This window comes from Elephas maximus, chromosome 2 (assembly GCF_024166365.1).
Source record: "Elephas maximus indicus isolate mEleMax1 chromosome 2, mEleMax1 primary haplotype, whole genome shotgun sequence".
Classification (NCBI taxonomy): domain Eukaryota; kingdom Metazoa; phylum Chordata; class Mammalia; order Proboscidea; family Elephantidae; genus Elephas; species Elephas maximus.
Window position 1 is genome coordinate 16,698,093 of NC_064820.1, and position 12,233 is coordinate 16,710,325.

The 12,233-nt window shown below is 40.2% G+C and overlaps 1 protein-coding gene across 2 annotated transcripts in view; it reads right to left on the reverse strand.

Annotated features, from left to right (window-relative positions):
• The window catches only part of DNAH5 (dynein axonemal heavy chain 5), a 363,993-nt gene that overhangs the window by 13,110 nt on the left and 338,650 nt on the right, over positions 1 to 12,233 (reverse strand). For both annotated transcript variants that reach the window (XM_049861228.1, XM_049861221.1), the window contains exons 74-76: positions 4,923 to 5,126; positions 2,854 to 3,069; positions 229 to 441 (exon numbers count right to left, since the gene is read on the reverse strand). In XM_049861228.1, the coding sequence (XP_049717185.1) occupies positions 229 to 441; positions 2,854 to 3,069; positions 4,923 to 5,126 (633 nt within the window). The remainder of the gene's footprint in view (positions 1 to 228; positions 442 to 2,853; positions 3,070 to 4,922; positions 5,127 to 12,233) is intronic.

Genomic DNA, 12,233 nt, shown 5'->3' on the forward strand with positions numbered 1-12,233 from the left:
AAGACGACATTAAGAAAACCCTCTGGAGAAGTTCTACTCTAGAACACATGGGTCGCCATGAGCTGGAATCGACTTGACAGCAACTAACAACAACATAAGGGCATTAGTCCCTGTGCAGAACAGTTTTAAATAAATTATCCTTAGGTGTTCTCTACTTGCCAATTACAACTATTTCCAACAATAAAGTGATTATGCAGATTAGCAGAAGAGGAGCAACCTTATACATACTTTTTTCCACAGAGCAGGAATTCTAGCATCAAACATGCAATCCAAAGCGTCTCGGAGATTTTCACTCATGATGATGGTGCCATCGATAGCGAGTTTCAGCTCGGTCAGGGTGCTCCGGACAAGGCTGAGGACCCTCTGCATTCTGTCTATCTCCTGCCTGAGGAAAATGTTCATTGGCTGGAATGCCCCCATCTTCTGCAGCCTCTCCTTCACCTGTCGTGTAGGTGTTCAAAACACACGTTAAGAATGAGATGGCTACTGGTGGCTTCATAGAGCTGGTGCCCTGAGGCTTCTGAAAAGGCTCAAAGTTTTACAGTTCTGTAATAATAAACTTTTATTTATTTATTTATTTATCACCACCAGAAAAAAAAGAATAAAAATGGAAACACGTGTTAGGTAACCTATCTGGTTTTTTCATTGCATGTGGGAAAGAATAGGCAGCTATTAACTAACAGAAGATTATAAAATACATGACCATAGCCATACTAAACCCAAACCCAGTGCCACCAAGTCAATTCTGACTCATAGCGACCCTATAGCCATACAACCTTACAACATGGAAGCTGCACTTATAGAGAAATGTGCGTCCTACCGCCAACCTGAGCACTTCCAAACACACTCACAGACACACAGAAGCAAATGTGTGCACAAGTACAGCTCTTCTGTTGGCGTCCTCAAAGAACTAGACTTGTGTTGTATAAGTTTTCTGGTTTTTTTTTTTCCATTCTTCCATTCAGCTGTCCATCCAACCATTCAATCATTTTCACCCTACAAGTTTTTATTCAGGGTCTTCTCCATATCGAATGTTGTACTAGGCCAAGCTGCTCTACCCTAGAGTTAAACCCGTTGCACGGAGTCGGTTTCAACTCCGGGACCCCGTGTGTGTCAGGGTCGAACTGTGGTCTGCAGGGTTTTTGGTAGCTGATTTTCCAGAAGCAGATCACCAGGGCTTCCTTCCAAGGTGCCTCTGAGTGGACACCAACCTCCAACCTTTCAGTCAGCAGCTGAGCACATTAACCATCTGCACCTTTCAGGGAGCCATAAAATCAAACCCACTGCCCCGATTCCGACTCACAGTGACCCTATAGGACAGAGTAGAATTGCCCCATAGAGCTTCCAAGGAGCACCTGGTGGATTCGAACTGCCGACCTTTTGGCTGGCAGCCGAACTCTTAACCACTGTGCCACCAGTGTTTCCTCAGGGAGCCACAGCACTGACCAATTCGACAGGAGGATATAAACCGAAACCAAACCAAACCTGTTGCCATCGAGTCTAAATTCCATTACTTACCACTTTCATTTATGTGATTATTAATATCTTTTTAGGTATTTCTACTGCTTCATAAATATTTCAACCACTTTCAGACATGGATAACTTCTTTGCTGATATTATGGTGAAGGATGCTTGTAAAAGCTAATGTTGTTGTGTGCTGTAGAGTTGATTCTAACTCCTAAAGATCCTATACGACAGAGTAGAATGGCTATAAATCTCTACGGGAGTAGATTGCCAGGTCTTTTCACCCTCGGAGTGACTGGTGGGTTTGAACCATTGACCTTCCTGTTATCAGCCAAGTGCTTAACCACTGTACCACCAGGGCTCCTTACGACAGCTGATAGAAATATCAATTTTTTCCAAGCAAGCGAGCATAGATCCAGGGAAAATTATTCCCTTGACTGTAGGTCTTTGAGTTCCCTCTGTAGCACTAGCAGCCAAATGGTCTGCCTAGTGGAAAATAACAGGAAGCAAAAGAAGCAAAATGTTGCAGATTATCTTCTAAAAACCAGGTGGAAAGGGGCAATATACAAAGAAATGTGTCTCTATGACAAGTGCCACGAGATTAATCCAGGTCATCTGTTAAGACTACATGGAAACTAAGCCACTTACTTTGGATTTTATCAAAGATTTCTTTAAAATGCTATCAGGGCAAACCTTTTCACAATATTTGTTAAAATGTCTTTCGTAATCATAAATTTTGCTTAGAAGTCACTTGCATATTAAAAAACAAATCAGTTTTCAAAACCAGTGAGATGAAGAAGCTACAAAGAGCGAATGACGGAAACCTCAGCTCCCCGAAGTAAGACGGCCTGGATTTTAAGGTGCGCATTAAACTAAACAACGTTTTTTTATTTTGAGTAACCTGGTGCTTTAATCCAAGAAAATACTGCTTTCTTTAGAACAAAAGACCATGTGAAGTACCTTCGGGGAAGGTTCCGGAAAGGCAATCCTAACCCATCAGCGCATGCTTTTAATTTCATTATAAATATTAGCATTCTCATCTGATTTCTTTATTTATATTTCAAAACCATTACATTCATGGATTCAAAACTTATTTTTCTGTTTCTTCAGGAAGTAGTTTTCTTTAATTATTTTTTTGAAACTCAGAAAAACTATTTTTTCGCCCTGGCTTTGTGGCACAGTGGTTAAGCATTTGGCTGCTAACCAAAAGGTTGGCAGTTCAAATCCACCAGCCACTCCTTGGAAGCACTATGGGCAGTTCTACTTTGTCCTATAGGGTCCCTGTGAGTTGGAATTGACTCGACAGCAACAGGTTTTCCTTCTTCCTGGCTTCCCCAACCAAATATACACACCCACAGCTGACATTTTGTCAGAATTTCATCAACTCACTTCAAATGGGCTATAGTCCTGGGGCAGCTTCTCCAGCATATCGTCAGCCAACCTGGCCACCACAGCCTCCCGGGTCTCGTCACCTCCACTAGAGCTGTCCTTGGGTTGGATGCCAAGAATGGTGTCCAGCACGTCCTTGGCCAGCTTACTTTGGTAGGTGATGTCAGCGTTGGGGTGCAACCCGAACACCTCGGGGCTGTCATAGGCCGGTAAACTCTGTCAACAAACATCCCAGGTAAGCATAGATGGCTGACCTAAGCACCAGTTATATTAGACCGTCTTACGAAATAAAAACGCTTTTACCGGGATAAGCGTTTACATAAAATGTCTTAATTGTTTCAAATTGCAAACCTCAGTAACTTCACCAGAAAAGACTCAGCAGTTGCCTTAAAAAAAAGACAATGAACATCGAAAAACATAGACTCATGGGTCTCTAAGATTTGTGCCTCAAGCAAAACCAAATTAAAGAGAGATCCTATCTGGTTATTTAATGCATGAGATGGGAAGGGCATTGTGGCTTGGTCTTTTGTTTCTTGAGGGCCTTATTTAATTCCAGCCAGTTGTTTAAATAAATGTTGTATAACTAATGGCTAGGTTTTAAATACACCAGGAAATGACAGTTTTAGCAATTGTATCCCAGTAAGATGTCAGGTGGGAGTCATATTCTCCTAAGGAGAAAGACAGAGACTAGGAGAAGAGGGAAATACTGAGAGAGAGACAGAATCACAGAAAAAAAAAGATGGAGAGCAAGAGAAAGTCAGAAAAGAACAAGCAGGCAAAAACTCAGCCATTTATAGATAAGAAAATTCACTTACACTTTGACATGTATTTATATGTATTAATCTTGTCCTTAACTTTATTATTGTTTTACTCATATTTTTCATTCCCTCTAACCCCTTATTTTAATCCTTTTCACACAATGTCTTTGTGAAATGAAGTGTATATAGATACTTACATGTACAGGCAAGCCTAAATTTATACCTTCGTAGGCACTTTTCTTATTCAGTGCTAATGATTTAAAGCCACATAGAGTACAGTTAGGGCAAATATATTTGTTGATTTGAATTAATAAAAATGTTTAGGCCGTAATATATGATAAACCCATAACATTTATATATCAAAAAACCTCTAAATACACTGATAAATTTAGCTCTCTGGGGTTGAGCTTTAGTTTGTTAACACTAAGATAAATAGCTAAGGTGAAAAAAAAAAAAAGGTGAAGGAGACTGCTAAATAATGATCTAATGAATTCAAGGTATAGAGATAGAAAATTTACTTAGCTGGAGACACAAATCAGATTCCCCCTCCCCCTGCATATTCCCAAATTTCCTGTCAAAAATCTATCTTATTCTTTCTTTGAGCAATGCTTCTCAACCAAGTGTGATTTTGCCCTCCAGTGGACATTTGACAATGTCTGGAGATATTGTTGGTTGTCACAACTCGGGGTGAGGGGTAGTAGGATGTTATTGGCATCTAGTGGGTGGAGACCAGGGATGTTAGACAAGTTCCCAAAATGCACAGGCTAGTCCTCCACAATAAAAAAATGATCCAGTCCTGAACATCGATACTGCCAAGGTTGAGAAGCTTTGTCTTACAGGAAGCTCTTATTCAAAATGGGTTCCTGGACATACCCATAGGCTGTCTGTTAGGCCAGAATTAAGTAACACAGCACAGGATGAGGCAAGGGGACTGAAAAATTAGCCATAGTCTAGTGGCTGCCTTTGCCCTACTGATGAGGTAGCTGAAGCCTCAAGAGCCAAGGATTCTGGGGAATTTGTGTAGCTCCCCTAGTTCTAAATTGGCCCATTCATCATCTCCCCAAAATTTATTCTTTGCTGAGGCATTAAAAGAAAACAGGGTTAGGGAGACTCACACAAAACACACTCAAAACTAATACAAATATTTTAATCATCAGATGAATATGAAATTATGAAGAAAGCATCTACAGTGGATGCTTTAGTATATATCACCTTTAAATTTTATTTTAAAAGAAATACATACAATTAACATCGAAAGGTAAAATGGTTGTAGTTATTTGATCTAGGAATAAAATTCCTACATTGACAAACCTGGATATACTGAAGATAGTTCTCCACAGTGCTGCATTTTGGAATGTTGTATCCTTCATAAAAGCTGAAATCAGCTCCAAACATATTTTCACTGAACCAAACCTTAGCAAAAGTGTTCAACAATCTCTTATCGTAGTCGTCAGTGACTCTCCCTCCATATTGAATTTCTCCTATCATGTAGCGGACAGTGGTCCAGGAGACTCCCTGGGGGAATTTATAGAAAAAAATGTGTAGAAATTATTACCATCTCATCATTACGCTGCCTACCAAGTAACAACCATATTCATTGTCATGCCATTCATTTATTCACCAGTAATGGGGACAGTACAGAAGGAAAATTAAGTAGGCAAGGGAGAAAATGCAGAATTTCAAATTTCCATGGAATCCAGACTTTCTGGAGCAATGTAGGATGGATGAACCCCTGAAACTACTGCCTTGAGAGAATCTTTAAACCTTAAACCAAAAATATCTCCTGAAATCTTAAAACCAGGAGATGGGCCAAGATGATGGAGTAGTCAGACATTTCGTGTCATCCCTCTTACAACAAGGACCTGAAAAATAAGTGAATCAGAGGTATATGATAATCTTGGAACCCTAAGCATCAAAGACAAGGCTGAAGAATTGGACTGAGTGACAGGCAGAAAGAGAGAGGATGCAAAAACAGCAGAAACAGAATTACGGATCACTGGCGTCTTGCTAGCCAAACCTGCACAGTGTGGACACACTGAGACAAGTAGCAGCATCGCCAGCCAAAACCCAAGTGCAACTAAGCAGGAGCAACTCTGCACACACCCCTGGAGTCGGCCAGCAGTGATTCCAGCTCTACGAGAAAGTTAAGCATATGCACCCAACCCATCATGCACATCCATGCCCCCCTCCACCAGAGCTCCACGGGCTGAGGAGCACTCCCTCTCCCTTTATATCCCTCTTCCCACTTTGACACCAGTCCGGTGGCATTCAACACTGCCATTCTCCCTAAGTCAGGAACTCATGACCCTAGTCCAGAGGTTCCTGCCCCTTAACCCAGCCACCAGCACTGGGGGGGAGGGGCAGAGGGGGTACAGATTTGCAGTGCCTCCCACCCCCCTCCGATATTCCACACTAGCACCTTGCTGGCTGGTGCTGGCTGAGCTGACACAGTATGGCCATATTGGGTCAAGGCAGGCAACGTTCCCAGCTGAAGTCCACTTCACCTGCAGCAGCTAAGCAGGAGTTACAGACCTAAGGCATTCAACACCACCTCACCCCCTAAGACAGGAGTTCTCAGGCTGGTATGAAATGTCTGCCCCTTTGCTCATCCACTGGTACAGGGGGTCCATGAACTTGCAGCATCCTTCACCCCCTCCAATCACCCATGCCAGCACCTTGCTGGCTGAGTCAGAACAGTGTTGCTGTATTGGGTCAAGATGGGCAGCATTCCCAGCTGAAGCCCACTTCACCTGCAGCAGCTAAGTGGAAGCTGAAGACCTGTGGCATTCACCACCACCTACTCCCCTAACACAGGAATTCAACCACCCACATCAGGGCCTGAGGACCAGCAGTATGGCCCACTCCATCCAGCCACCCATGACAGGGGCCTAAGGACCAGTGGTGCCTCGCAAACCCTCCAGGCACCAGCACTGGGCACCCAAGGACCAGCGGCACAACCTCACCCATGAAGTGCTCCAGTAGGCAGTGGCACACCCTCAAACTAGGCACTTGTAGGCAGCCGACAGCCCCCTACCTCAGCCTGCATCAACCCCTACTGCAACCGGGGTCTTGTGCCTGCTTCAAATACCCCCAAACAGCCCTACCCACCCAGAACTGTCAGTGAGAGTCTCCAGGACACCTATCCAGTTATGATGACCTGGGCAGCTTCATCCCAACCACCCATAAGTGGTGAGGCACACATACAACACCCAACCCAACAACCAGAGAGAACAGCCCCTGCACACAGGGCCAAGTGACCAGCAGCACAGATACAAAATGTCACCAAAAATGCCACCTACATCCTCAGCAGCTCTGCAACAACAGTAAAGAGGGACCCATGTTCACACACCTAGTCACTGATCTACCCACCTGGAGGTAGAAGGTGAGAGCTTTAATGAGGCCAGATTAACAACCAGGGTAGCACATACACTCAGCCTACACAGATATATCAAAACAACAACAACAAAAAGTTTGGGATGCAATAAACAAACATACAAAAATAAATAAATGTAATAACTTCTTGATGCTTTGGAGACAACAGACAATATCAAATCACATCATAAAGAAGCAGAACAAGATGGCTCCAGCAAGCAACCAGAATAAAGAACCAGAAAACCTTCCAGAGGAACATAAGACAATGGAACTACTCATAAAGAATTAAAAAGGCTAATATACAGAGCTCTCCAAAGGATCAAGGAAGGGATCAGGGAAAACAGACATGAACACGTGAACAAAGCAGTAAGACAACTTAAGAAAACATTATAAGAACAAAACAACAGAATAAATAGACTATTACTGTTGTTCTGTTAGGTGCCATTGAGTTGATTCCAACTCATAGTGACCCTATGTACAACAGAATAAAACACTGCCCCATCCTGCACCACCCTCACAATTGTTATGCCTGAGCCCATTATTGCTGCCACTGTGTTAATCCATCTTGTTGAGGATCTTCCTCTTTTCTGCTGACCCTCTACTTTACCAAACATGATGTCCTCCTCAAGGGACTGGTCCCTTCTGATAACATGTCCAAAGCATGTGAGATGAAATCTCACCATCCTCGCTTCTCAAGGGCATTCTGGCTATATTTCTTCCAAGACAGATTTGTTTGTTCTTTTGCTAGTCCATGGTATATTCAATATTCTTAGCCAACACCATAATTCAAAGGCGGCAATTCTTCTTGGGTCTTCCTTATTCATTGTCCAGCTCTCACATAAATATGAGGCAATTGAAAACACCATGACTTGTTTATGTATCTGTCAATTTGTTATACTGTGGGAGCTTGCACGTTGCTGTGATACTGGAAGCTTTGTCACCAGTATTTCAAATACCAGCAGGGTCATCCTTGGTGGACAGATTTCAGCAGAGCATTCAGACTAAGACAGACTAGGAATAGGACCTGGCACTCTACTTCTGAAAAAATTGGCCAGTGAAAACCTTATGGGTTGCAGTGTAAAGACTATTAAGAGACTATACAAAAACAGTAACTAGTAATCCAAGTTTAACCATAAAATTTCAGAAATAGACAACTCAATGGAAGGACACAGGAGCAGAATTGACACAAGATAAGGCAGAATTAGTGAGACTGAAGATATTTACTTGACACCAATTTATCTGAGGGAAAATCAAGAAAAAAAAATGAAGAAAGCCTAAGAATTATCTGAGACACTATCAAGAGGAAAAACTTAAGTGTGATCAGAGTTCCAGAACTGGGGGGGGAAGGAAAAAATACAGAAAGAATTGTTGAAGATTTGCTGGCAGAAAATTTCGCTAATATCATGAAAGACGAGAAGATATCTATCCAAGAAGCTCAACAAACCCCACACAGGATAGACTCCAAAAGAAAGTCACCAAAACATATCATAATCAAACTTACCAAAACCAAAGACAAAGAATCCTGAGAGCAGCTAGAGAAAAATAAAAAGTTATCTACAAAGGAGAACCAGTAAGACTAAACTCTTATGACTTAGCAGAAACTATGCAGGTAAGAAGACAATGGGATGACATATATAAAGACTTGAAGAAAAAAAACTACCAGCGAAAATTATTTATCCAGCAGAAATGTCTCTGGAATACAAAGGCAAAATTAGGACATTTCCAGATAAACAGAAATTAAGGCAATATATAAAAGCCAGACCAAAATCATAATAAATACTAAAGGGAGTCCTCCAGTTATAGAACCAACAACATCAGACAACAATTCGAGATTAGGACACAGGATAAATCAACCAGATACCAGCCTAGATAGGGAATTCTCAAAAATAAAATAAAGCTAAGACTGAAAATAGAGAACCAGAGACATCAATACATAAACGTCAAAACAAAATAAAAAGGGAATGGCCGGCGTAGTTACAGAACTTTCATATGGAGAGGAAGTCAAGGCAATATCAAGAAATAAAAGGCTGGTTTAAACTTAGGAAAATAAAGGTAAATTTCAAGATAACTACAAAGGATGCTAACAAACCTACCCATAAAAGTAAAAAGAAGAGAAACATAATCGATAAACACAAAATCAACAATAACACAAGAAGTGAAAAGAAAATCCATAAACAAAAAGAACTCAACACAGAAAATTAAGTGGAACAAAGAAACTGTCAACACCACAAAAAAAAAAAAAAAATGGCTGCAGTAAATTCATAACTGTCACGAATTACACTGAATATAAATGGCTTAAATGCACCTGAAAAGAGACAGAGAGTGGCAGAATGGATAAAATACATGATCCATCTATATGCTATCTAAAAGAGACACACCTCAGACACAAAGACATAAACAAACTAAAACTCAAAGGATGGAAAAAATATATCAAACAAACAATTACCAAAAAAAGAGTAGCAGTCAAATAAAAGGAGATTAAATGGGCACAACAGCCCAGGGGCAAGGACAAGAAGGCAGGAGGAGACAGGAAAGCTGGCGATAGGGAATCCAAGGTAGAGAAGGGAAGATTGTTGACATGTCATGGGGTTGGCAACCAATGTCACAAAACAATATGTGTACTAATTGTTTAATGAGAAACTAGTTTGTTCTGTAAACCTTCATCTAAAGGGCAATTAAAAAAAATTCCTGGGGAAGGGGGAAATGAAGCACAAGTGGCAATAATGGCCTTCAATAAAATAAACTTTAAAGCAAAATCCACCATAAAGGATAAGGAAGGACACTGTATAATGATTAAAGGGTCAATACACCAGGAGGACATAACCGTAATAAATGTATACACACCAAATGACAGGGCTCCAAAATACATACATTCTAACAGCCTTGAAAAGCAAAATAGATTGTTCCACAATATTAGTAGAAGATTTCAACACACAACTTTTGGTGAAGGGTAGAACATCTAGAAAGAAACTCAGTAATGATACACAATCAACCAACTCGACCTCAAAGACATATACAGAACACTCCATTGAACAGTAGCAAAGTATACAGTCTTTTCCAACACACATGAAACATTCTTCAGAATAGACCACATTCGAGGCCACAAAGCAAGCCTCAACAAAATCTAAAACACTGAAATATTACCAAGCATCTTCTCTGATCATAACACCATAAAAGTAGAAATCAATAACAGGAAAAGCAAGGAAAAAAAAATTCAAAAACATGGAAACTAAACAACACCTTGCTTAAAAACTACTGGGTAACAGAAGAAATTAAGGACAGAATGAAAAAATTCACAGAAACAAATGATAATGAAAACACATTTTACCAAAACCTTTGGGACATAGCAAAAGCAGTGCTTAGAGGTCAATTTATAGCAATAAATGCACATGTCAAAAAAGAATGGGCCAAAATCAAACCCTACAACTTGATAAACAGAAAGACACCAGCAAAAGACGCCCACAGTCACTATAAGAAATAATAAAGATCAGAGCACAAATAAATGAAATAGAGAACAGAAAAACAATAGAATCAACAAGACCAAAGTTGGTACATTGAAAGGATCAATAAAATTGACAAACCATTGGCCAAACTGACAAAAGAAAAACAGGAGAATCAAATAACCTGAATAAGAAATAAGATGTGTGATATCACAACAGAATCAGCTGAAATAAAAAGGATCATAACAGAATACTATGAACATTGTACTCCAACAAATTTGAAAGCTTAGAGGAAACAGGCAAATTTCTAGAAATACACCACATACTTTAACTATCAACAACTGAGGCAGAAAAACTAGCAGACTCATAAGAAAAAAAGAGATTGAAGCAGTAATAAGAAACAAAAGTTCTAACTCACAAAAAAAGACCAGACTCGCTGGCCTGATAGACTGGAGAAACCTGAGAGAATGGTCCCTGAACACCCTTTTAGCTCAGTAATGAAGTCACTCCTGAGGTTCACCCTTCATCCAAAGATTAGACAGGCCCATAAAACAAAACAAGGCTAAAGGGGCACACCAGCCCCGAGTCAAGGACGAGAAGGCAGGTGGGGACACGAAAGCTGGTAATAGGTAACCCAAGGTTGAAAAGGGAGAGTGTTGACATGTCGTGGGGTTGTTAGCCAGTGTCATAAAACGGTATGTGTCCTAATTGTTTAATGTGAAGCTAGTTTGTTCTATAAAACTTCGTCTAAAGGACAATGAAAAAAATAAAAATAATACGTCATGACCAAGTGGGATTCATATCAGGTATGCAAGGATGGTTCAACATTAGGAAAGTCAATCAATGTAAATAAATAAAAGAATCGCATGATCATCTCAATTGATGCAGAAAAGGCATTTGACAAAGTCCAACACCCATTCCTGATGAAAACTCTCAGCAAAACAGGAGTAGAAGGGAAATTCCTCGACATAATAAAGGGCATTTATTTTTATACAAAACAGCCAATATCATTCTCAGTGGAGAGAGACTGAAAGTATTCCCCTTGAGAACAGGCAACAGACAAGGATGCCCTTTATCACCACTCTTATTTGCCGTCATGCTGAAAGTCCTAGTCAGAGCAACAAGGCAAGCAAAAGAAATAAAGGACATCCAAATTGGTAAGGAAGAGGTAAAACTATCTCTATTCACAGATGATATGTTCCTATATATCAAAAACCCCAAAGAATCCACAAGAAAGTTACTGGAACTAATAGAATATTTCACCAAAGTAGCACGATATAAGATTAACATACAAAAATTGGTTGGATTTCTCTTCACCAAAAAAGCGAATCTCAAAAATGAAATCAGGAAATCAATACCATTTACAATAGCCCACAAGAAGATATTTCAGAATAAATCTAACCAGGGACATAAAAGACCTATACAAAGAAAACTGCAAAACTCTACTGCAAGAAACCAAAAGAGACTTACATAAATGGAAAAATATATCATACACAAGAATAGGAAGACTCAATATTGTGAAAATGTCAGTATTACCCAAAGCAATCTACAGATATAATGCACTCCTGATCCAAATTCCAACTGCATTCTTTAAAGAGATGAAAAAACTAATCACCAATTTTATATGGAAAGGGAAGAAGCCCTGGATAAGTAAAGCATTATTGAAGAAGAAGAAAAAAAGTGAGAGCCCTCACTCTACCTGATCTTAGAATGTATTATACAGCCATGGTAGTCTAAACAGCTTGGTCTGGTACAAAAGACACATAGACCTGTAGGACAGAATTGAGGAGCCAGACGTAAATCCATCCAT